General features: G+C 36.5%; 1 protein-coding gene and 1 non-coding gene across 2 annotated transcripts; one reads left to right on the forward strand and one right to left on the reverse strand.

Annotated features, from left to right (window-relative positions):
• The first annotated feature begins 366 nt into the window (after positions 1–366).
• LOC139856421 (small nucleolar RNA R71) lies at positions 367–473 on the forward strand. The gene has a single exon (XR_011761903.1). It is a non-coding gene; the product is annotated as a small nucleolar RNA R71 (small nucleolar RNA).
• Positions 474–25,548: 25,075 nt separating this feature from the next.
• Positions 25,549–27,469, reverse strand: LOC139854274 (uncharacterized). The gene is made up of 3 exons (XM_071843588.1): positions 26,801–27,469; positions 26,606–26,719; positions 25,549–26,502 (listed from the first exon to the last, which is right to left on the reverse strand). Exons 1-3 carry the CDS (start codon positions 27,467–27,469, stop codon positions 25,549–25,551), a joined length of 1,737 nt encoding a protein of 578 aa, XP_071699689.1.
• Between the last annotated feature and the right edge of the window lie 306 nt (positions 27,470–27,775).

The raw sequence follows: 27,775 nt of genomic DNA on the forward strand, positions 1-27,775 counted from the left end.
TCTCATTGTTCCATCGTTTGATCGATGTGACAATCTTTCGTTAAGTGTGGTCCACCACATTACTCATAATTGATTCGTATTGAGTGAATATCTTTAGTCATCTTTTCCATTCGTCTTTCGAAAGCATCTATTTTCGCGGAAACGGAATCAAAGTCATGGCTAGATTCAGCTCTAGCCACTTTAGATGAACGAAAAATATCTTTTTTCTGGTGTCACTCATGTGAGTGGGAGGCTGTGTTATCAATAATTTTGTGAGCTTTGGTTGCGGTTTTCTTCATAATGGAACCACCAGCTGCTGTGTCGATGTCTTTTCGTGTAGCAACGTCGACACCTTGGTAGAATATTTGTACTATTTGATAAGTATCTAAACCATGTTGAAGACATCCTCTCAACAATTTTCCGAATCTTGTCCACGCCTCATATAATGTTTCATTTGGCTTTTGTGCGAACGTAACAATTTCTCTTTAAAGTCTCACGGCTTTAGATGTCGGAAAGAATCTTTTAAGAAAATTTTCAACTAAGACATCCCATGTGTCAATCGCCCCTCCAGGTAACGATTCTAACCAATCTTTGGCTTCTCCTTTTAAAGTTCAGGGAAATAACATGAGATAGATCTGTTCATCCTCAACTTCTCTGATTTTGAATAGAGTACAGATCCTATTAAAGGTTCGAAGATGTTCATTTGGATCTTCTTTTGGCGTACCACTATATTGATATTGATTAGTTACCATGTGTAGGATTTGTCCTTTGATTTCATAATCTGGCATATTAATGTCTGGCTTAATAATGGCGTTTCCTTGGCCAGTGCGTTTAGCCCTCATTCGGTCTTCCATACTTAGATGTTCCGGATTTTTCATGATTGAATTTGTTGAATCTGAATCACTAGAGGATTCTGACTTAATGGTTTCTTCCTCGACAATCTCTGGATGAGTGATTTGTGGTTCAGGAGGAATGATTAGTGGTTCGGGATCTCTGAATTGTCCCTAAATATCCTCTGGATTCTCAATTATGAGGTCGGGTTCAAAAAATGGATTATCGAAAATTTGAATTGGAGTACTTGGTGGTCTAGATGATGATTCTAAAGAAAAATCAACGGCGACAATATTGGCTAGATGTCTTGATCGAGTTACAGGTGATGAACGTATGAAAGGTGGTGAACGTTTTGCTCGGTGCATTCACTGAATATCGTATTATTTATAAAAATAAAAATTATATAAGTTATCAAATTAATAGACATTTCTGATTTTGCCTACGTTTCGAATAGCCAATAGATGCAGCAGATAGCCAGGACCCTTTAAATCGGAAGCCCACAACTCGCCACTAACAAATCCAACTATTACTACGAACCAGAAAATTTTGAATGTCTATCAATTTAACCGCTTAAAATAATTTTTCGTCGAAATTTAAAGAAAATAAAAAGTCTATGTCCTAAAAACTAGAGCGTCGAAATGAAAAAGAAAAAGAGCGCGTCGAAAAATGTCAAAAATAAAATAAAAGGTCGAAAAATAAAATAAGAAAGTAAAGCGTCGAAACTTAAAAGTCTAAAAACTAAATTTTAAAAATGCATCTGAAGAAATTAAAGCTTAAAAGGAATTCTATATCCAAAATGGCAATAACTTAATTAGGCACTAAAATCTATTTAAAACTAAAGCGATAAGTGACGTCGTAAAATTCTAAAGCGCCGAAATCTTAATCTAAAGAAAAAGCACTTAAGGAATTTTACGGCAAAGCCTAAAAATCTAGAAATAAAAAAATTACTACGGGAAAAACTAATCTTAAAACTAATTACAAACGATAAATATAAACTACGTACTAAATAATAAAAAGATACAAAAATAATAAAATTACTTATTTTTATAAAAATATTATTTTTATATTATTATTTTATAAAAGTATTAATTATAAATTTTTAAAACTAATTAAAACTTAAAAATACAAAATTAAATAACACTAATACTAATTATTATTTTATTAAAACCCTAATTCTAATTAATTAATAATTATAATTAATTAAACCGTAACCCTAATTCGTCGGCTGAGGTTTCAGAACTGTCCCATCAGCTCATGCGATCGCATGAGTTTAGGGTTAAAAAGCCATGCGGTCGCATGGACTCGGATACCAGGCCTTTGTTGTTGGGCTGCTACAGTTTCGGCCCGAATACTTTTAATTTTAATTTGATTTTTAATTTATAAAAATAATATATAAGTAATATTTATTATAAATAAATTTATATTTTTAAGAACTAAAAATAATACTTTTATACCTTTATATAAATTAAATAAAATATATTTTCTTTTTACTTAAACACTTAAAAATATAGAAAAATATGTTTTTTTATGTTTTTATATATTTTTTTAAAACTTATATATTTTTACAAAAATAGCTTAAAAACTAATAATTTTTTTTATAGCGTTTTATTGCGTCCTCGGCAGCGGCGCCAAAAACTTGATATGTTCAGCGGTGTATACGAAATACTAATATTTTTATTACGAAATACGATACAATTTACACAAGTTTTATTTATTTATATAGATGGGATATACTTAAACCTTTCTACAACACTTATAGGCAGTGTACCTAATCGTAGAGTAGTGTAGTTTTTAGTTAGTCCGGTTCGTTCCACAAGGAGACGGCTTATTGCGTACACTATATTTTTAAATAATTATATTTGTATATTATATATATATATATATATATATATATATATATATATATATATATATATATATATATATATATATATATATATATATTAGTAATATAGTAGTATTATTATTATTATAAAAGGGGGTTTTTACCGTTTAATGACCGGTTTGTCGATTTTAAATAAAACGTAAAGATAAATGACGAAAATATAAATGACAGAATTTAAATTGCGATAAAGTAAATTGCAGTAATTAAAATGACAGTAAATAAAGGTACGATGAAATATGAAATAAAAGTATTATGCTTATTTAAACTTCCGTAATTATGATGTTTGACGTTTTGATTTTAATTTATTTATCTGGGTTAATTGTCCTTTGTCCTGGATTTATTTGATGCCTATCTGGTTTTTGTCCATAATAGTCTATCGATCATAATTATAAAATGCTCGTCAAATTAACCTTATTCCCGAAGTTAAATATTCCAACTAATTAGGGATTCGAACTGTAACAAGGTTTTAATACTTTGTTTAATGATTACACCAGGTTATCGACTGCGTGTAATCCAAGGTTTTAATACTTTGTTAACAATTACACTAATTATCCTTGTATGTAATCCACCCCTGTTTTAATGAGATATGAATATTAATTTACCCACTTGATCAGAATGAATAATCAATTACCCAATCCGAATAATTAATTAAATGATCATAAAAGATGTCATATAAATGTTACTAAATAGAACATGCATAATCATTTAATAATTATTAGATTAACTAATTTGAAGATAGGTTCGACAGATTCCAACGAGTTGTCATTCAATTAGACAATACCCCTCATCTATTAATAGTTCATAGTCCAATGTCCACAAGTGTCGGTCTTTTGTCCAAACCTTAATTATGGTACAAAATCCAATAACCCCGTCTTAATATTTAGCCCAACATCACGATTACTTCAGCTCAAATAAGCATAATAATAACTTAGTTACGAAACATTAATTTAAAAGGGAAGAACATAGCTTACAGTGATTATTTATCGTGTAGCGTTACCCGGACAGAATTTCGACTTACAAAACCTCAAAACATTTCTTACAATAACCCAATTATTATTAATCTTAAATTAAACATAAATTATAAATATAAATATATATAATTTGATCAGAGGAAAGAAAGGAAAAAGATGTGTAAAAATTCGTCCAAAAACATTGCAATTTATAGATGTGACCAGCTATCTCCTGCCATGCGATCGCATGACTTTTGTGCCTCCTGGCCATGCGATCGCATGGCCAGCTATTCCAGCTCACATTTGGTTTTTAAAACGTGGGCGGCTGTTTTAATTTAATATATAATATAATATATATAATTTATATAATTATATATATATTATATTATATTCTTGTGCATAGTAGACTTGTAATTTTAGCTCCGTTGACTCGTGCGTTGATGCTCGGTTCATGTCTCGGTTCCAAATTTTCGAACGTCCTTTCGTACGCGTAGATATCTTGTACTTTGCGTTCCGCGACTTGTACTCTTTCATTTTTAGACGTTTCTCATCAATAAATTGAACCACTTGAATTATATCTTGTACATTTGTGCTTTTTGGTCATTTGCATCTTCAAATCGTCGTTTTCTTCTTTTGTCTTCGCACTTATTTATTTAAACGAATATTACAAAAAAATAGAACAATTGCAACTAAAAACTTTACATATTGGGATGATATTGCGACTAAATATATGTTCATTTGGAGCACTATCACAAATCTGCCATCCCTATCAGAGATAATAGAAATTGGTATTCCATGTCTGGAGACAACTTCCTTCAAATATAATCACGCCAACTTCTCCATTTTACCATCTTCTCTCATTGGTAGAATGTGTGCTGATTTGGTGAGATGATCGACTATTACCCAAATAGTATCATAACCATTTGCTGTCCTTGGCAATTTAGTAATGAAATCCATGGTAATGTTTTCCCATTTGCATTCCGGGATTTCAGGTTGTTGAAATAGACCTGATGGTTTCTGATGTTCAGCTTTGACCTTAGAACACGTCAAGCATTCTCCTACATATCTTGCAATATCGGCTTTCATTCCCGGCCACCAAAAGTACTTTTTAGATCTTTGTACATCTTTCCCGCTCCGGGATGTATTGAGTATCTGGTTTTATGTGCTTCCTTAAGTACCATTTCTCTCACATCTCCAAACTTTGGTACCCAAATTCTTTCAGCCCTATACCGGGTTCCGTCTTCTCGAATATTAAGATGTTTCTCCGATCCTTTGGGTATTTCATTCTTCAAATTTCCCTCTTTTAAAACTCCCTGTTGCGCCTCCTTTATTTGAATAGTAAGGTTAGTATGAATAATTATATTCATAGCTTTTACTCGTATAGGTTCTCTATCCTTTCTGCTCAAGGCGTCGGCTACCACATTTGCCTTCCCCGGGTGGTAACGAATATCAAAATCGTAATCATTTAACAGTTCAATCCACCTACGATGTCTCATGTTTAGTTGTTTTTGATTAAATATATGTTGGAGACTTTTGTGGTCAGTATATATAATACTTTTGACCCCATATAAGTAGTGCCTCCAAGTCTTTAATGCAAAAACAACAGCTCCCAATTCCAAATCGTGAGTCATATAATTTTGCTCGTGAATCTTCAATTGTCTAGACGTATAAGCAATTACTTTCGTTCGTTGCATTAATACACAGCCAAGGCCTTGCTTTGAGGTGTCACAATATATCACAAAATCATCATTTCCTTCAGGCAATGACAATATAAGTGTCGTAGTTAACTTTTTCTTCAACAATTGAAACGCTTTCTCCTGCTCATCCTTCCATTCAAATTTCTTCCTTTTATGCGTTAATGCAGTCAAGGGTTTTGCTATTTTGGAAAAATCTTGGATGAACCTTCTGTAGTAACCAGCCAGTCCTAAAAATTGGCATATATGCTTCGGAGTTTTCGGGGTTTTCCACTTTTCAACGGTTTCAATCTTTGATGGATCCATCTGAATACCTTCTTTTTTTTTACTATGTGTCCAAATAATTGAACTTCTTCCAACCAAAATGCACACTTTGAAAATGTAGCGTACAGTTTTTCTTTCCTTAACAACTCTAGCACTTTTCTCAAATGTTCTTCGTGCTCTTGGTCATTCTTTGAGTAAATAAGTATGTCATCGATGAAAACAATGACAAACTTGTCAAGGTATGGTCCACACACTCGGTTCATGAGGTCCATGAACACAGCTGGTGCGTTAGTCAACCCAAACGGCATAACCATAAACTTGTAATCACCGTAACGCGTCCTAAAAGCAGTCTTTGGAATATCATCCTCCTTCACCCGCATTTGATGATACCCAGAACGTAAATCAATCTTCGAATAAACCGACGAGCCTTGTAGTTGATCAAATAAGTAGTCGATTCTCGGTAGTGGGTAGCGGTTCTTGATGGTAAGTTTGTTCAACTCCCAATAGTCGATACACAACCTAAATGTACCATCCTTCTTCTTGACAAACAAAACAGGAGCTCCCCACGGTGATATGCTTGGTCGAATGAATCCACGCTCTAAAAGTTCTTGTAATTGACTCTGAAGTTCCTTCATTTCACTGGGTGCGAGTCTGTATGGAGCACGAGCTATTGGTGCAGCTCCAAGTACAAGGTCTATTTGAAATTCAACAGATCGGTGTGGAGGTAGTCCCGGTAATTCTTTCAGAAATATATCGGGAAATTCTTTTGCGACGGGATCATCATTGATGTTCTTTTATTCGGAATTGACTTTCACGATGTGTGCTAGCACAGCATAGCAACATTTTCTTATTAATTTTTGCGCCTTCAGGTTACTAATAGGATTTAACTTCGCGTTGCTCTTTTCTCCGTACACCATTAAGGGTTTTCCTTTTTCTCGTATAATGCGAATTGCATTTTTGTAACAAACGATCTCTGCTTTCACTTCTTTCAACCAGTCCATACCGATTATCACATCAAAACTCCCTAACTCTACTGGTATCAAAACAATCTTAAATGTTTCGCTAACCAGTTTAATTTCTTGATTCCGACATATATTATATGCTGAAATTAATTTGCCGTTTGCTAATTCGAGTAAAAATTTATTATCCAAAGGCGTCAAATGGACAACTTAATTTAGCACAAAAATTTCTACTCATATAACTTCTATCCGCACCCGAATCAAATAAAACATAAGCAGATTTATTGTCAAAAAGAAACGTACCCGTAATAAGCTCCGGGTCTTCCTGTGCTTCTGCCATATTAATATTGAAAACTCTTCAGTGGCCCTGCCCATTAGTATTCCCTTGATTCGGGCAATTTCTAATAATATGGCCCGGTTTTCCACATTTATAACAGACTACGTTGGCATTACTTGCTCCGACACTACTTGTTCCGATATTACTCGTTCCGACATTATTTGTTCCTTTAGTTTTGTTATACATTGGTCCGTAGACCTCACACTTTGTCGCGCTATGACCATTTCTTTTACACCTGTTGCAAAATGTTGTGCAGAACCCCAGGTTATACTCTTCACACCTTTGGCATGGCTGTTTCTGATTATTGTTGTTGTTGCAGTTGTTATTGTTGTTGGGACGATTATTGTAATTGTTGCTGTTGGGACGTTTGTTGTAGTTGTTGTTGTTGGGATTGCGATTGTTGTTATTGCGATTTATGTTGTGGTTGTTGGGATAGTTGTTGCGATTGTGGTTGTAATTGTTGTTGTTGTTGTACTGGTGACTCTTGTCACTGTTTTCCTCCCACTTCCTCTTGAGTTGTTTCGTGTTGGCTTCTTCGGCTGCCTGCTCTTTAATTCTTCCCTCAATCTGATTTATGACTTTATGAGACATTAGACTTGCCTTTTGTATGGAAGCGGGCTCGTGTGAACTCACATCTTCTTGAATCCTTTCTGATAATCCCTTTACAAATGCGTCGATCTTCTCTTCTTCATCTTCGAACGTTCCTGGACACAATAGGCACAACTCTGTGAATCGTCGTTCATACGTGTTAATGTCGAACCCTTGTTTTCGTAACTCTCTAAGCTATGCCTTTAGCTTATTGACCTCGTTTCTAGGACGGTACTGCTCGTTCATTAAGTGCTTGAATGCTGACCACGGTAGTGCGTAAGCAGCATTTTGTCCTACCTGTTCAAGATAGGTGTTCCACCACGTTAACGCAGTACCTGTGAAGGTATGCGTGACGTACTTAACTTTGTCCTCTTCAGTACACTTACTTATGGCAAACACCGATTCGACCTTCTCGGTCCACCGTTTTAATCCAATTGGACCCTCGGTTCCATCGAATTCTAGAGGTTTGCAGGCAGTGAATTCTTTGTGGGAGCATCCTACACGATTTCTTGTGGAATTAGTTCCACTGCTAGATCCAAAGTTATTGTTATTTTGTATCGCAGCATGTACTGCGGCTATGTTTACTGCAAGGAAAACACGGAAATCTTCCTCGCTCATGTTCAAGTTCTGACGAGTCGTCGGTGCCATTTCCTTCAAAAATAGCCAAAAGAATTGAGTTAATAATATAGAATTTAAGAGTAGTCAATAGTATTTCGTAGTATAATATGAACTTATTTATAAAAGCTTTTTCTTCATATTAGCATTTTATAGTTTTAATTTGGGTAGTACCTACCCGTTAAGTTCATACTTAGTAGCTACTATACAATTCAACTACTCGCTCGATGTTATAAACAAACACAAACAAAATTCTACGCGATATAAACACACGCGAGAATTATCATCACAACACAATAATATATTAATAATATCCGCATTACTAATATAACGTTAGTCTACCAACAAACAAGGCACTAACTATAATCCATTCTGACCCGTAATCCTACAAGTCCCGCAACAAATTAAGCACACACAAAAGTCTAAGTTTAGGCACCTATCTCAAGTCACCTAAATCCCTTAGACCATGCTCTGATACCACTTGTAACATCCCAACCCGTTAAAAAACCAAAAACGCGGAATAAAAAAAAATTAAAACTGACTGGGCTGACCAGATGGGGTGCGCGGCGCGCACACCCACCTGTGCGCGGCGCGCACAGGGCCTGGCAGCCCGCTGTCCGGATTTTCCAACTCACGCAAAAAGATCTTCGACTTCCCGACACATTTAGACCAAATGCTTTTCACAACATAATACAATAGTTAAAATTAACACGTTCCATTAATAAAAAAGGGTTTTACGACACCGGGCCCACATATGCCCAAATTACCCTTTAAGTACATAATACTAGTTTCGACCACACGACTTTTAATACAAAATAAAGCTGAGCATGGCGATTGGGGATACGCTACCCAATCCTAAACAATCCAAAAGCAAGCCTTCTAAAGCAACTACGCGAGTCCACTAGTCTCACGCTTACCCGAGCCACCACGTCCATGCAATCTATAAAAATGTAAACAACGAGAGGGTAAGCTAACGCTTAGTGAGTGAAAATATACTACATATATATATATGCATAAAATGGACACGCCACAAAATATCAAATACCGCATACCGGAGCATCCAAGCATAAAGGCAAGCTAATCTAAGCATACCGTACGATCACTAAGCAACAAGCTAAATATGCATCAACAAACATAAGTTCACCAACGACGATGCGAACAACGCCAAGAAGCTACACCCGGAGGGTTAGCTACATCACGACAATACAACAATATATATATAATAATATATAAACGAATAAGGTTAACCCCTTAACCCATTACCGAATACCAAACACCACAATGAAGATTGGCCGAACTACACGAGCCTTAGTAATCCGAAACCACACGAGATTACTATCTTTAACAAGACAACATCGAGGTTGGCCGAACTACACGAGCCTTAGTAATCCGAACTACACGAGATCACTACCTCAATAAGATGACCGAACTACACATGTCATCGTGAACCCAAAACCACACGCGATTCACTTTCAACATCAAAACCCTTCGCCATTGGGGTTATATCATCCACATCACAACCACGTGTGATAGTGTACACACAAAACGGGTACCTCGCCAAAGGTGGTTAACCAAAACGCACAACCGTGACAATTAGATCTAAACGCAAGTCCATCAAATCCACCTATATGTGAAGTGAGCTCTATAACCGACAACCACTTCACCCGACCCGCACCCATCCTACACATACATATGCACATAGGATATTAACACTCACCTTGTCGCCTTGATGAATGCAACCGAGTAATTCCGCAACACGTCAATGGAAAGTACCTAATCCATTATCACAAATACAATAACACACAATTAGGGTGGACTTACAAATCAACCCAAATTGACAACTAGTGCAATTTCGACCCAACTGCACTTCCAAGAACCGAACGCGCCCAAACTAACCAATAATCACTAACACGAGTGAAAATGATCCTAATATGCCAATTAAACCCGAACACAAGTGTTAAACACTTATCGTTCTCAAAATCGTCCATAACCCTAATTTTGACCCACTAAGTCAAAATCTCACCATTTACAAGTTTTAACTCCAAAACATATTTAACTCGGTTTCATACCTCAACTTAATCCATTTTAAGTTTATAAACCTCAACGAATCGACATTCGGGTCATAACCATCAACAAACCCTAATTTTGACTCTAGTCAAAATTAGTCAACCACAAGAACCCTAGAAGTCTCCAAAACATCAATAATCACTAATACTAGTGATTATACACCATTCTCAAGTCTTAAACATGGTTAAATCATTAACCAACCCAAAACCCGCCCTTAACACATATAAACCCGAATCTTGGTGTCAATCTTCAATTAACAACTAAATGGGTTCCATCTATGAATCATACAATCAAAAGCCCTAAATTTGAATGATGAACACAAAAACGAAATTCAGAGTTAGAGCTTACCACTAGTATCACCGTGTAGCTAAGAACGAGGAGAACAAACTTGTCAACTACGCCAAAGATCAAATCCCGCTTCTTCCTTTCCAAAAATCCCTTTGAATTCAATTGGGTGTTTGAGTTTTGAGAGAAAAATGAAAAGAAAAGGAAAAGGAAATTAGGAAAATGAAATGAGTGGATGAGGTTAAAACCTCAAATCTGGCTCAAACGTAAAATGACCAAATTGCCCTTGAACCTTATTTAAAATTACAAGAATCTGGTACCAGTTTGCCCGTATCGCCGCGCCGCGGCCTTAAGTGTCGCGCCGCGACATTTGCCTAGGTCTGGGATCATTTTTAATCGGACTTCTGATCTGGATTCCAGTTAATTGCCGCGCCGCGGCCTCCTTCGTCGCGACGCGACGTTCAACGTGGTCTGATACCTTTCCTTGCATACAAGACCTCAACACCCAAACATGTCCCGAACCCTTCATACGCCTATCGTACATACACAATACACCTATAAATCATATACGGGGAAAACGGGGTGTTACAACTCTCCCCCACTTAGACTCGATCACGTCCTCGTGATCCTCGTCACTTAACCAAACGGACCACACTTCACGGTCCTCAAACATAAGTCTCAACCGACTTTCCTAAGCAATTCTTCCCAATGAATTGACTTTACCAACTAAATCGTCACCCGCGATTTATCAATTCCACAATCCGAGCACTAAAACTTGCTCAATCCCTCACATCGGGAAACTCAACCAATCTCTTACTAAGATATCGATCCCTTAGCGTACCCTTACCGAGTACAACGCTAAAAGCAACCAGTCTAAACCTAAGGTCAACAACCCGAAACGATGAAGACCGAACCAAACGAATCCTTACGGATAACACCAATCACTAAACATCCTTTGTAATGCGCAATACGACCAATACGCAACTACCGTACAACATCACAAGCAACGGCTAAAACCGTTAGCGCCCAAAACGACCATGGCAACGCTAACCCAAGGTGTACAAAATCGACTATCGTCACACCCGTAGCAACAGGTGAGCGAAACACGACTATCGCATCACTAATCATACAACATGGTCCTCAGGACCCCACCATTGGCGTATAAAACACCCAATAGATCACACATCAACAACAATACGCAATGTCGACATTCGACTCGATGTTGGTCGACGAAGAGCGGTAGGTCAAATACGTTAACCACTCACCAACCATCACAAAGCGCACGTGACCGACGAGGCCGATGAAAAGTGCCACCGAGACGTTAACACTTACCTCAATCACACATGTGGCCGACGAAGAGCGATAGGTCAAACGTTAATCATTCGCCACATAACCAACTACCTACATGTGACCGACGAAGAGCGATAAGTCAAACATTAATCACTCATCACATGCCTCACACATGGCCAAACCAAAGCGATTCCTAACAGAAAACGCATTCCACATACCAATAAGTAGCCAACGAAAAGCGAATCCTAACGGATAACACTTACTACTTATCACATTCTAACCGTGGTCAACGAAAAGTGAATCCTCGCCATTGGATATCACTTGCCACAATACAACAAGCAAACTAAGTATATAAGCATACATAGAATCATTCCACTCAACTTGGAATCTCCCGCACACGAACCATACGTAGGCATAAAACATTGCTAACAAGATCGAGCAAGAACCACCTATCACGCCCATAGGCACAAAACAATATTTCTCTTAGAAGAGAACCCGACACAAACATCCCTTAACCGAGGGATTTCACCTTGCTCGTCAAATACGCCCATTATCTCCCAACGAGATTCACCACATTACCACCCCGGTGATATTTCAAATCCAAATTCATAAGTACAATTTAACCAAAATTGTACTCTACTACAAATCGACCAAAACTAGGTCCCGACACGAATTCCGAATCTATCAAAAGCATCATCCGCAATCTCACACTAAAATTTCCTCGTGCGGGAGTGTAACTCCCCCACTTGGAACTACGTTCCATAACCGCATTTTGTACAACCGTACATTGCTACGAAAGGTAGACTTTACCAACAATTGGGTTCACACGACCCATCACTACATCTCGCTCCAATCTTCAGCACATGAAGGATTTCATCCAATCCTTAACACTTCGAACGAAAAGTGTACCGCAAATTACATAACTCTACCCTAGCAATCATCCAATTGCTATAGCTTGTCAAACTTCACCCAGTCACTCATGTAACTAAGGGTTTCACTTCGGTACCCTAAGTACAATGTAACCGCAACATAATCAGAGTCGAACACCACGCTAGTAGGTATAAAAGAGGCACCTAATGTCGCATCACGTAGACTCCTTTACCAACATACATCGAGACCCAAAACATTCGATTTCTCGGGTTTCATCCCACCAGTCGAACCTCATGGTTCATCAACTTCAACACAAAAGCGAACACGCGCTAGACAACCGAACACCAAAACCCATTTCCATGGCTTGGTAGAAACATTTCCCAAATACTAAGGAACGCTTGGTTGCACCAAGTCTTACGCCCTCCACCCGACAATCAAACGTCACCATAGGGTACTTCCATTAGGAACGTCACCCATAACAACAATATGCACAACTCAATGCATTTAACAACTTAAACTCAACGGCACTTAATAAATAATCAAAGACATATTTATTAAAATGAAACGTACCTTAACGTCTCCTTGCCGCACCCGTCCCCGCTAACTTGGGACATTTCGACTTACGATGTCCTTCCTCTTGGCAATTGAAGCACACCATGCCATCACCCTTTGGTACCGAACATTCCCAAGACTTGTGACCCCTCACGCCACAATTGTAACGTCTAGGCGCACTAGAATCCAATATACTCGTCCGCGTACCACCCGTGCTCACGCTCGGACCCTTAGTCCTCTTACTCGGAGCACCATACGAAACAACCCTTTTCTCACTTGAAGGTTCACCCTTCTTGGATTACGAATACGACTCGAAACCTCTAGCCAAGTCAAATAATTCCACAAACGATTTCGCTTGACCCCGACTAATCTTACTCTTCAATTCGTCATTCAAGGTCCGATAGAAATCCCCCATCAACAAACGATCATTCCCCAAATACTCCGGGCAAAAACGAGCCTTCGACATAAAGGTCGTCTTGAGAGTATTCAAGTCCATAGAACCTTGTTGCAAATTTCGAAACTCGTTTCGCATTTCCGACAAATCGGCTGAAGTCCGGAACTCCTCGAAGAATTCCTTCTTAAACTCGTTCCACGATAAAGCCATAAACGTTTCACCACCGGCAAGATCAATCTTACCATCCAACCAATCCCTCGCCCTGCCCCGCAACAAACTCGTAGCAAGTCTCGTTTTTTTTTCGGGAGGGCAATCAATAGTACGAAAACACCCTTCGACATCTGAGATCCAAGTTGTGCTTATCAAAGGATCCGGTTTCCCGTCGTACATCGGGGGTTTAGTCCTCATGAAGCTCTTAAGACAATGCTCCATTTCACCATTACTTTGAAGTTCGGAGTACTTCTTATCCATTTCTTCTCGAAACGCACTCATTTGCTCCGTAACGGCGGCCGCAACTCTAGCGTTAAACTCCACGTAGTTCGTCTCGATCCCGTTTCCCGTCGCCATTCTAAGGAATGCAAAGCGTTTAGATCACGAACGTATAAAACCAAGCACACAACACCGCCCCATCTTGCTAAACACTCGTCGTACATCACTTGTTAGGCACGATTTGCACCCGTAATAAGGTTTGCAAGTCCTTATTACGCACACACGTCGTATCGACTTGTTAGCACAACGACCGTCTCGCTCGATGTTATAAACAAACACAAACAAAATTCTACGCGATATAAACACACGCGAGAATTATCATCACAACACAATAATATATTAATAATATCCGCATTACTAATATAACGTTAGTCTACCAACAAACAAGGCACTAACTATAATCCATTCTGACCCGTAATCCTACAAGTCCCGCAACAAATTAAGCACGCACAAAAGTCTAAGTTTAGGCACCTATCTCAAGTCACCTAAATCCCTTAGACCATGCTCTGATACCACTTGTAACATCCCAACCCGTTAACCAACCAAAAATGCGGAATAAAAAAAAATTAAAACTGACTGGGCTGACCAAATGGGGTGCGTGGCGCGCACACCCACCTGTGCGCGGCGCGCACAGGGCCTGGCAGCCCGCTGTCCGGATTTTCCAACTCACGCAAAAAGATCTTCGACTTCCCGACACATTTAGACCAAATGCTTTTCACAACATAATACAATAGTTAAAATTAACACGTTCCATTAATAAAAAGGGTTTTACGACACCGGGTCCACATATGCCCAAATTACCCTTTAAGTACATAATACTAGTTTCGACCACACGACTTTTAATACAAAATAAAGCTGAGCATGGCGATTGGGGATACGCTACCCAATCCTAAACAATCCAAAAGCAAGCCTTCTAAAGCAACTACGCGAGTCCACTAGTCTCACGCTTACCCGAGCCACCACGTCCATGCAATCTATAAAAATGTAAACAACGAGAGGGTAAGCTAACGCTTAGTGAGTGAAAATATACTACATACATATATATGCATAAAATGGACACGCCACAAAATATCAAATACCGCATACCGGAGCATCCAAGCATAAAGGCAAGCTAATCTAAGCATACCGTACGATCACTAAGCAACAAGCTAAATATGCATCAACAAACATAAGTTCACCAACGACGATGCGAACAACGCCAAGAAGCTACACCCGGAGGGTTAGCTACATCACGACAATACAACAATATATATATAATAATATATAAACGAATAAGGTTAACCCCTTAACCCATTACCGAATACCAAACACCACAATGAAGATTGGCCGAACTATACGAGCCTTAGTAATCCGAAACCACACGAGATTACTATCTTTAATAAGACAACATCAAGGTTGGCCGAACTACACGAGCCTTAGTAATCCGAACTACACGAGATCACTACCTCAATAAGATGACCGAACTACACATGTCATCGTGAACCCGAAACCACACGCGATTCACTTTCAACATCAAAACCCTTCGCCATTGGGGTTATATCATCCACATCACAACCACGTGTGATAGTGTACACACAAAACGGGTACCTCGCCAAAGGTGGTCAACCAAAACGCACAACTGTGCCAATTGGATCAAAACGCAAGTCCATCAAATCCACCTATATGTGAAGTGAGCTCTATAACCGAGAACCACTTCACCCGACCCGCACCCATCCTACACATACATATGCACATAGGATATTAACACTCACCTTGTCGCCTTGATGAATGCAACCGAGTAATTCCGCAACACGTCAATGGAAAGTACCAAATCCATTATCACAAATACAATAACACACAATTAGGGTGGACTTACAAATCAACCCAAATTGACAACTAGTGCAATTTCGACCCAACTGCACTTTCAAGCACCGAACGCGCCCAAACTAACCAATAATCACTAACACGAGTGTAAATGGTCCTAATATGCCAATTAAACCCGAACACAAGTGTTAAACACTTATCGTTCTCAAAATCGTCCATAACCCTAATTTTGACCCACTAAGTCAAAATCTCACCATTTACAAGTTTTAACACCAAAACATATTTAACTCGGTTTCATACCTCAACTTAATCCATTTTAAGTTTATAAACCTCAACGAATCGACATTCGGGTCATAACCATCAACAAACCCTAATTTTGACTCTAGTCAAAATTAGTCAACCACAAGAACCCTAGAAGTCTCCAAAACATCAATAATCACTAATACTAGTGATTATACACCATTCTCAAATCTTAAACATGGTTAAATCATTAACCAACCCAAAACCCGCCCTTAACACATATAAACCCGAATCTTGGTGTCAATCTTCAATTAACAACTAAATGGGTTCCATCTATGAATCATACAATCAAAAGCCCTAAATTTGAATGATGAACACAAAAACGAAATTCAGAGTTAGAGCTTACCACTAGTATCACCGTGTAGCTAAGAATGAGGAGAACAAACTTGTCAACTACGCCAAAGATCAAATCCCTCTTCTTCCTTTCCAAAAATCCCTTTGAATTCAATTGGGTGTTTGAGTTTTGAGAGAAAAATGAAAAGAAAAGGAAAATGAAATGAGTGGATGAGGTTAAAACCTCAAATCTGGCTCAAACGTGAAATGACTAAATTGCCCTTGAACCTTATTTAAAATTACAAGAATCTGGTACCAGTTTGCCCGTATCGCCGCGTCGCGGCCTTAAGTGTCACGCCGCGACATTTGCCTAGGTCTGGGATCATTTTTAATCGGACTTCTGATCTGGATTACAGTTAATTGCCGCGCCGCGGCCTCCTTCGTCGCGCCGCGACGTTCAACGTGGTCTGACACCTTTCCTTGCATACAAGACCTCAACACCCAAACATGTCCCGAACCCTTCATACGCCTATCGTACATACACAATACACCTATAAATCATATACGGGGAAAACGGGGTGTTACAGTTCATCAAAGGCAATAAAGACACGTAATTCATAAGTCCAGAAACAAGTCATGCATTCGGGTTTTACTAGTATTATTTCCCATCCTTGGTCTTGTGGAAAATAACTGTTGTGACCGTTGGCTAGACAGCATGTTGTAACGTCGTCAAAAGGACGAGGGTTACGTAATGCCCAACAGCCCCGTAGCAATCTAAAACCCTTGTCTCTCACCTCAACTACCGAGTCCGTCACTTGTGGGAACATTTTATTTAAAAGTTGCAACCCATTGTCCTTTTTCTCAATTTGGTGAGAAGCGAATATTATTAATCCGTAAGCATAACATGCTTCTTTATGTTGCATGTTAGAAGCTCTTTCTAAAGAACGGAGTCCTATGTTGGGATGTGTTGAGTCAAAATAGGTTCGTAACCCATAGCGTAAAATTGCATCTGGGTTTCCCGCACTAAATGCCTTAAAGAAAACTTGGCGTAACTTAAAGTCTCCCCAATGTGATATACCCCATCTTTCAAAGGAAAGCCTTTTATAAACTAAGGCATGCCTGGAATGTCTTTCAAATGTTCGAAAAACTAATTTTGCGGTAAATAATTGTGCTAATGAATTCTGCCCGACTCTAGACAAGATTTCATCAATCATATCTCCTGGTAGGTCTTCTAAAATTTTTACTTGTCTATCCTTAACGTCCATTTTTGTTTTTATACTGTAAAATAAACAAGGATTAGATTCGTAAAAGATAATTAACAAACAATACAAGAAATTTTTACATATAACATAAAAAATACAAACACACTACAAAACATATATTACACAGCATGATTACAACTCTTTATTCCGACTCACTGGTTTCTTCTTCTTCGGACTTAGTTCGTTTGGCTAATTTCCTAGGGATACATGGTGATCCTCTAATATGAGCCGTCATTTTCACAAACGGTTTAGAAAAACCTGGTGGCCTAGATGTTCCCGGATTATTGTTAAAATCTAAGAAATACGGGCGTTTACGATACACATAAAGTTCATCGGGGTCAGAATCAGGTTTCACTATTTTGAAGCCGTTTCCCTTATTATTCTCTTTTGCCTTATTAAATTGAGTTGGGGTAATTTCTATAACATCATCGAAATCCTCGCCGGGATCCTATTCATCAGAAAATTGATAATTTTTTCAATATTTTGCTTCCTTGGCGGAAACACCATTGACCATTTTTAACTTTGGTCCATTGGTTGAGGATTTTCTTTCATTTAATCATTTTACTGTAGGTATTAATATTTTATCCTCCGAAACCTCTTCTTCTTCAAGTTTCTCTTCTTCCGGTTCCTCCTCTTCCGATTCTTCCTCGGGAATTTGTGAATCTTCCCAAAATATATTCGACTCTTCATTATTATTAGGTGAGTTGATGGGATTTGTACTAGAGGTAGACATCTATCACACAATATCAAACACGTTAAGAGATTAATATATCACATAATATTTACATGTTAATAATATATAGTTTCCAACAAAAAGTGTTAAGCAATCGTTTTTAAAGAAAACACGGTCGAAGTCAAGACTCACTAATGCATCCTAACAAACTCGGTAAGACACACTAATGCAATTTTCTGGTTCTCTAAGACCAACGCTCGGATACCAACTGAAATGTCCCGTTCATATTGATTATAAACGTTCCATATTAATTGATTTCGTTGCGAGGTTTTGACCTCTATATGAGACATTTTTCAAAGACTGCATTCGATTTTAAAACAAACCATAATCTTTATTTTATCGATAAAGTTTTAAAATTAATAATAAAAAATATAGCGTTTTCACACGACCATTACATAATGGTTTACAATAATATTACACAACAATATATGTCTTCGAATGCAGTTTTCAAACAATATTAAACAAGCATGGACTCCAAATCTTGTCCTTAATTTAGTATGCAACAGCGGAAGCTCTTAACAATTACCTGAGAATAAACATGCTTAAAACGTCAACAATAATGTTGGTGAGTTATAGGTTTAACCTATATATTTATCAATCGTAATAATAGAACACAAGATTTCATATTTTCCTTTTTCATAAACATCATCCCATACATAGAGATAAAAATCATTCATATGGTGAACACCTGGTAACCGACATTAACAAGATGCATATAAGAATATCCACATCATTCCGGGACATCCATCGGATATGATATAAAAACTCGAAGTACTAAAGCATCCGGTACTTTGGATGGGGTTTGTTAGGCCCAATAGATCTATCTTTAGGATTCGCGTCAATTAGGGGTGCACATGTTCCCTAATTCTTAGGCTACCAAACAAAAAGGGGCATATTCGGCTTCGATCATTCACTCATATAATGTAGTTTTGATTTCTTGTGTCTATTTCGTAAAACATTTATAAAACTGCATGTATTCTCACCCCAAAAATATTAAATTTTTAAAAGTGGGACTATAACTCACTTTTACAGATTTTTAATTCGTCGGGAAGTAAAACTTGGCCACTGGTCGATTCAAGAACCTATAACAAACATGTACATATATATCAAAGTATGTTCAAAATATATTTACAACATTTTTATTACGTTTTAATGATTTGAGTTTATTAAGTCAGCAGTCCTCGTTAGTAACCTACAACTAGTTGTCCACAGTTAGATGTACAGAAATAAAGCAATATATAATATCTCAAATCAATCCACGACCCACTGTCTACAAGTCTTAGGCTAGATCACAACTTAAAGTATATATATTATTTTGGAATCAACCTCAACCCTGTATAGCTAACTCAAGCATTACTGCATATAGAGTGTCTATGGTTGTTCCAAAATATATTATATAGATGGGTCGATATGATATGTAAAAACATTGTATACGTGTCTATGGTATCCCAAGATTACATAATATATGTTAGAATACATGTGTAATACAATATAAGTTAGTTAAGTTATGATTTGTATAGATTTGTTACAAATTTCACGTAGCTACAACAAGCAAAATTATCCAATCTTGTTTTACCCATAACTTCTTCGTTTTAAATCCGTTTTGAGTGATTCAAGTTGCTATGATTTCATAATGAACTGAAATTTGTGAAACTAAACATAAAAAGTATAAGTTTATAGTCGAAAATACAAGTTACAAGTCATTTTTGTAGAGGTAGTCATTTCAGTCGAAAGAACGACGTCTTGATGACCATTTTGATAAACATACTTCCACTTTGAGTTTAACCATGATTTTTGGATATAGTTTCATGTTCATAAGAAAAATCATTTTCCCAGAAGTATAGCTTTTAAATCAAAGTCTATCATAGTTTTTAATTATCCAAACCAAAACAGCCCCCGGTTTCGCTACGACGGCGTATGTCCGGTTTTACGGTGTTCTTCGTGTTTCCAGGTTTTAAATCATTAAGTTAGCATATCATATAGATATAGAACATGTGTTTATTTGATTTTAAAAGTTAAGTTAGAAGAATTAACTTTGTTTGCGAACAAGTTTAGAATTAACTAAACTATGTTCTAGTGATTACAAGTTTAAATCTTCGAATAAGATAGTTATATATATATGAATTGAATGATGTTATGAACATCATTACTACCTCAAGTTTAGTAGGTAAACCTACTGGAAGTGACAACAAATGATCTAGCTTCAAAGGATCCTTGAATGGCTTGAAAGTTCTTGAAGTAGAATCATGACATGAAAACAAGTTCAAGTAAGATTTCTACTCGAATTAAGATAGTTATAGTTATAGAAATTTAATCAAAGTTTGAATATGAGTTTTACCTTGAATAAGAAAGATAACCTACTGTAAATAACAAAGGTTTCTTGATCTTAGATGATTACTTGGAATGAATTAGAAAGCTTGGAAGTATACTTGCAAACTTGAAAGGATTTTCGAAGTGTTCTTGAAGTGTTCTTCCTATGATGATTATAGCTTGATTCTTGAAGTAGTTTTTGATGAAAATGATGATTTGGTTACTAGAAAAATTCGTTCATAGGTGTATGTGTGTGTTGAGAGAGAATTAGTAAGGAAAATGGAATTGAAATGGAGTGAATGGTGAGTGGTGAGTGGGGTTAAAAGGAGTTCTTATTAGTTGATTAGTTCATGGTAGAAGTTAAACTTGATTAGTCATGTATGACATAATCAAGAGTGGAATCTCATGCTAGTTCCTATTGGTATATACCTCTAGTAAGTATGTCTAGAAGCTGGGTATAATACGAGTACGAAGACTGAATGAATACGAGTAGAATTGTTGATGAAAATGAATGAGAATGTAATTGTAAGCATTTTTGTTAAGTATGAGTGTTTTGATATATGTCTTGAAGTCTTTCAAAAGTGTATTAATATATCTTAATACACTACATGTATATACATTTTAACTGAGTCGTTAAGTCACCGTTAGTCGTTACATGTAAGTGTTGTCTTGAAACTTTTAAGTTAACGATCTCATTTAATGTAGTTAACCCATTGTTTATTATATCTAATGAGATGTTAAATTATCATATTATCATGATAACATGGTGTATGAATATATCTTGATACAATATATATATATATATATATATATATATATATATATATATATATATATATATATATATATATATATATATATATATTAAAATGTCGTTACAACGATAATCGTTACGTATATAACTCGTTTCGAAACTCTTAAGTTAGTGGTCTTGTTTTACATATGAAGTTCATTGTTAACACACTTAATGATATATTTAATTATCATTTTATCATGTTAAACATAGTGTATCAATATCTTAATATGATTCGTATGTATTTAGTAAGACGTTGTTATAACGATAATCGTTATATATATCGTTTCGAGTTTCTTAATTCAATAGTCTCATTTTTATGTATATAACTCATTGTTAATATACTTAGTATGATACTTACTTATGATAATTCTCATGTTAACTATATATATATATATATATATATATATATATATATATATATATATATATATATATATATATATATATATATATATATATATATATATATTCATATATATATCATCATGTAGTTGTTACAAGTTCAAACGTTCGTGAATCGCCGGTCAACTTGGGTGATCAATTGACTACATAAACTCATTTCAATTAATCAAGTCTTAACAAGTTTGATTGCTCAACATGTTGGAAACATTTAATCATGTAAATATCAATTTAATTTAATATATATAAACATGGAAAAGTTCGGGTCACTACATATGGTACGTACGGGGGTTTGGAATTGAGCCCTGGAGCAATTCGTGGCTTAAAACCGAGCACCTGGCGTACTATTCTCTTAGCAGGTCACGATTTGGATGCATTCGGAATAAGCTTCTCAAACTCGTTTCACAAAAGTATTCATCCGTCATCCTCTGTTGCTTTCTGGAACGAACATTGGCTTGGTGGGATGGAACTCAAGTCCAGGTTCAGCAGGCTGTACAAATTGGAGACTGAGAAAGAAGCAAGGATCATGGATCGACTGGATTTCGTAGGTGGGAAGATTACTCCGAAGTGGAATTGGGCGAGACAACCAACGGGACGAACGGTCACAGAACTCGATAACCTTTGTGCTGAAATCGATAATTACAGGTTTTTAGAATCTGATTCCTCATCGTGTTATTGGGCTCTCGCAATCGATGAAGTCTTTTCTATTAAAAAAACTTACCAACGTGCTCGAAGACCAAGTACAAATTGGTATCGAGACTATGCGAAACCCCCTTGTTCCTAAAAAGCTCTAAATCTTTGTTTGGAGGGCGGTCAAAAAACGGCTTCCAACGAGACTTAATCTCGATAATCGGGGGATTGACTTGCATAGTGTAAGATGCCCTTTATGTGATGAAGAAATTGAATCCGTGGATCACACTTTCATCTTTTGTAAATATGCGTTCGACTTGTGGACTCGGGTTTTTAAATGGTGGGGCTTAGGTGTTTTCAACAACTTGAGCATTAGCGAGGTCTTACGAGGGAATGGTTTAAACTCGTCTACTTCTTTAGGACATAAAGTGTGGCAAGCGGTCGAATGGGTATGTGTTTACTTGATTTGGAAAAATAGAAATAACAAAGTGTTCTGAGGTACGAGTTGGACGTCTCCCATGGCTTTCAATGAGGTTCAAACCTCTCCTTTGATTGGATCTCAAACCGCATAAAAAAAAGGAAAAAAACTAGATTGGTTAACATGGATTAATGATCCTAGTGTGTACTTAAATCTATTGTAATTTTTCGTGTTGGGTTTGTTATCTTGCAAACCCTTAAACGTTTCGTGGTTGTATTGAGAGAATGCATCTCTCATTTTAGTTTTTGTGGTTAATGGAATTTTTCTTGCTTTTCAAAAAAAAAAAAAAAAAAAAAAAAAAAAAAAAGAGGAAAAAAAATGTATGTATATATATATGTATGTATGTATATATATATATATATATATATATATATATATATATATATATATATATATATATATATATATATATATATATATATATATATTATGTGTATTTTAATGAAATGCTAGAAGCGTGGATCGAATGAGAACATGGCAACAAAACCACATAGTAAATAAATTTTTAATAAATAAAATAAGTGAGTGGGGGAAGCTTGTTGGCATGTAATTGGACAATCTATCTTTTTCATTCTTTTTAGCTTTATACGGTGTAATAGAATAGATGATAATTTATGCTAATGCTAATTAATTTGAATTTTATAATAACATTGTGTAGTTAAAGTGGTTGTGTTCTCATACTTATTGTTACAGGTCACGAGATCGATTTTCAAAGACTGCAATATTACACACAAAGTTATATCTACACTTTAAAATCCACAAAAGATCGTCTTTCCCACAATGTGTTGCGGGAGCAGCGGAGAAGGGGGTTTTTCCGGCCATGCCCTCAGATTGGTCTGGATTTCCATCAAGGCAGCAATTGAGGCCGAGTTATGCAAATATGGGAGATGATGGCGTGGGTGGTCTAGTCCTACCTGAGGTGCTTTGTAAGCTGTCTTGAAAGATGGGACGACTTAAATTAGGTGCTTTGTATGCTTGTTTGTGTTATTGGGGTAGTTGTTCCCTTTTGTTGGTATTGATAACAGTGGCGGATCCAGGAAATTTTTTCACCGGGGGCGAATTTTTTTTCTAAAACGTAGAGAATTTTTTTGTCAAAATATGGAGCTTTTGGGGCAAAAATAGAGTTTTTTGAGTAAAATTTAGAGATTTTTTGGCAAAATACGAAGGTTTTGGGACAAAATATGGAGGTTTTGGGACAATATATGAAGGGTTTGGGGTAAAAAAAATTTCACCGGGGGCAAAATCGAAAAATCGAAAAAATTTACACTAAAAATTGCAAATCCACCGGGGTCGGCCGACCCACCCTGACACTTCATAGGTCCGCCCCTGATTGATAGTCTTTGTATTTGAGGGCAGGCTTGTTCCTGCGCCTTGTTCTGTATTTGAAAGTTTATGATTAATATAATCTTTATTTGTCTGAAAAAAAAAAATTATTTACTTTTCTTTTTTTTGCATTTTAAACATTAATCCCTTTTTTTGTTTGAAATTTTTCAAAACAATTTTTTCTTAAGGTGCATGTATTTATTTTTTTATTTCCGGTACTATCTTCTATTTTATTATAGATTGTTCATATACTTATTTTAAACTTATTCTAAATAAGTGTTCAATTTCATATTGCAATGAATCGAGACTACAATAATTATATATTCTATTTGATCGGTAAAAACTGTGGTCAGTGAAAAATTTTAAAACTGTCAGTCAAAATAGATATTTTGATCACAGGTATGAAGGAAGCAATATATTTTTCATGACTAATATGTTGGATTTTGATCATGATTTTTGCCTATAATCTGCGAACAACATTTTGAATTAGATCGGGCCAATTTATAGAATTTAGATGTGTCACCCGTTTCATACTCAATATCAAACTTTTCATAGAATCGTTGATTCGTCATTTTATAGGTTTACGAGATATCTGTAAAGTATCAATAACATTCACACATCATATCAAATCAAACAACTTGCCTTTAAAACAAATAAGAAAAAAAAATCAACTCTAACAAACTTTCATGTACTATTAAAATTCACGTAGTTGGATATGCTTATGTTTGTTAAGTAGAGCGAGTAATACTTTCCTTTATAAAAGATGATTCAATACATCTTTCCTACAACTTTGTATGATACATATATGTTAATATGCATGAATATATTCATTACCTCTTTATCTAATAGACAAAGAAGTAATTTTTTTTTTTTTTTTAAAAGCAAAAAGTATTATTATTATTAGACTGATATTAACGTTACAAGTCCCTATATTCATCTATACAATGTTATGAACATATTGAAAAAACGATTGGAAAAGATTGGAGTATAGAATATGAAGCAAAAAAAAAACGGGAACGGCGAAGCCTATTTAACACTATGAGGGAACGAACTTGAAAGAACAAGCAGGGAAGGAAGAGACAACCGTACCGATCAAGCGGCAACAAAGTTGCCAAGCAAACCGACCCATTTAATCTACCCCACATAGGCTAAATAAAAACTACGAACACTACCCGATTTAAGTAAAATCCTGTTAACCGATTCCCATGCGATTTGAAGGCGATGCCACATAAAAAGAAGGGTTAAGGAGCCATTGATGCCATTCAATAGGATTTTTCTTCCGGGATCTAGTTGAGATCCAGCTAAAACTTTGAGATTGAATCTCGGAGATAATCATGGCGGGATTCCATAATTTATTTGAGAATACTTTTAGGTTTTGATGTTTCCATATAATATAACATGCAATCCATTTAGTAGATTGCCATAAGGAGAATTCAACGGAGTTATGTGTGAAACCTTGGTCGGAGATGATGGCACCATTAACGTCGAAAATTGTTGTATTATTTTGATTCCACCAATCAAGTAGTTGTGCCCAAATTGAAGACACATTAGGACAGTTAATCAACGCATGATCAATGGTTTCGATATGATGATCGCATAAGGGACACAAGATGGTATGTAGATCAATTCCTTTTTCGTCAAGTTCACTTCTTACCGGAATTTTTTTTTGAATGACTCTCCATATGAATATGAAGACCTTTTGTGGGATATATTTGTTGCGGGGAAGTAATATATTTCGAGAGTGAGCGCCGTACTTAAGTGTATTAATCAAATTTGACAAGGATGATGTAGTGAAGATGCCAGATGCATCGAGGGAGAATTTCCATGAATCGGGGCGATCCGAAATACTTACAGAATATATTAAGTTAGTGAGTTCCGTAAGTTCATCTAAAGCCCGACCGCTAGGTGCTCGAGACCAATCCCAAATTCCGATTGAATTGGGGCTAACATTCGATATTCTTTCGGCAACAGTTGCATCTTTTTGAGATTTCAGCATATATAATCTATGAAAGGTAGTTTTGAGAGTTTCAGAACCGATCCATATGTCATGCCAGAAGCTAATCGAAGTGCCATTGCCGATGCGTTTTGAAATAGAAGATGTAAAGCAAGTGCCTAGTTTGTCGGCGACTTTACCGGCTTTGATAATCTATTTCCAAATGGTACGACCTGAAAAATTCCTGCATAAAACATTAGTATCCAAACCACCACCCCCCCCCCCCCGGCCCATAAATACTTTTTATAATTTTTACCCATAATGCATTATGTTCATTTTTGAAGCGCCACCACCATTTACAAACTAATGAAATGTTTTTAGCAAAAAGAGACCCTACATTTAAACCCCCGTTTTCATATGGCAAAATAATCTGATTCCATTTAATCCAATTAATTTTATTATCATTTAAAGAACCTCCCCAGAAAAATTTCCGTCTTTTGGATTCAAGTACCTTAAGGATAGCGGCAGGTGCATGGAATAGGGAGAAGTAGTATAATGGGATACTACTTAAGATGGATTTGATGATCGTAAGACGACCCCCAAAGGAGACAGATTTGGCGGCCCAATCCGAAAGCCTTTTGTCAAACTTTTCAACGATTGGCTGCCAGGAGGAAGCGTGAGATGTGGGTACACCAATAAGGAGACCGAGATAAGTAAACGGGGTAGAGCCCGCAGAGCAGTTAATGTAATTGGCCATTTGCTCGGTTTCATAGGTGGATGTTCCGATACAATAGAGTTTACTTTTGTGAAAGTTGGCTTTGAGACCAGATATGTTTTCGAAACATTTTAAAAGTTTGGAGATATATTTGGCATTTCTTTTGTTCCACTCACCGAAAAAGATTGTATCATCCGCGTATTGGAGATGTGTGATGAAAAGGTTGTCGTGGCCAATTTTTAAACCCTGCAGATGACCATTGGATAATGCTCTTTTGGTAAGTATATTAAGTCCTTCGGCAACGATGATGAAAAGAAACGGCGATATGGGATCGCCTTGTCGAATTCCTCTTTCAGGTACGAATTCTCTAGTTGGTGAGCCGTTGATTAATATGGAGATGGATGAAGAGGAAAGACATGCTCGAATGAAACTAATCCATTTTGGACCAAAACCCATGTAGTGCATGGTGTTAAATAGAAAGTTCCATTTGATGCAGTCAAATGCCTTTTCAAAATCAACTTTGAAGATTAGGCCTTTTTGTTTTTTACGTTTTAATTCATCAATTATTTCATTAGCGATTAAAACACTGTCTAAGATGTTTCGACCTTTGAGAAAAGCGGTTTGTTCAGAGCCTATGACTTTATGGATGACTTTTGCGAGACGGTTGGAAAGGATTTTTGTGAGAATTTTGTAATAACTACCTATTAGGCAGATAGGGCGGTATTCGGTAAGACCGATAGGATTAGATTTTTTCGGGATTAAGGTGAAGAA

This window comes from Rutidosis leptorrhynchoides, chromosome 6, assembly GCF_046630445.1.
Source record: "Rutidosis leptorrhynchoides isolate AG116_Rl617_1_P2 chromosome 6, CSIRO_AGI_Rlap_v1, whole genome shotgun sequence".
Taxonomy (NCBI): Eukaryota; Viridiplantae; Streptophyta; class Magnoliopsida; order Asterales; family Asteraceae; genus Rutidosis; species Rutidosis leptorrhynchoides.

What these genes read in the sequence shown, in the direction of transcription:
- LOC139854274 (XM_071843588.1), bottom strand. Translation starts at nt 27,469, where the DNA reads ATGCACTACATGGGTTTTGGTCCAAAATGGATTAGTTTCATTCGAGCA. An exon ending in CACCTGCCGCTATCCTTAAG is followed by an intron (nt 26,720 to 26,800) that starts GTACTTGAATCC and finishes AAATGGAATCAG; the next exon opens with ATTATTTTGCCATATGAAAA. An exon ending in ATGAACATAATGCATTATGG is followed by an intron (nt 26,503 to 26,605) that starts GTAAAAATTATA and finishes ATTTGGAAATAG; the next exon opens with ATTATCAAAGCCGGTAAAGT.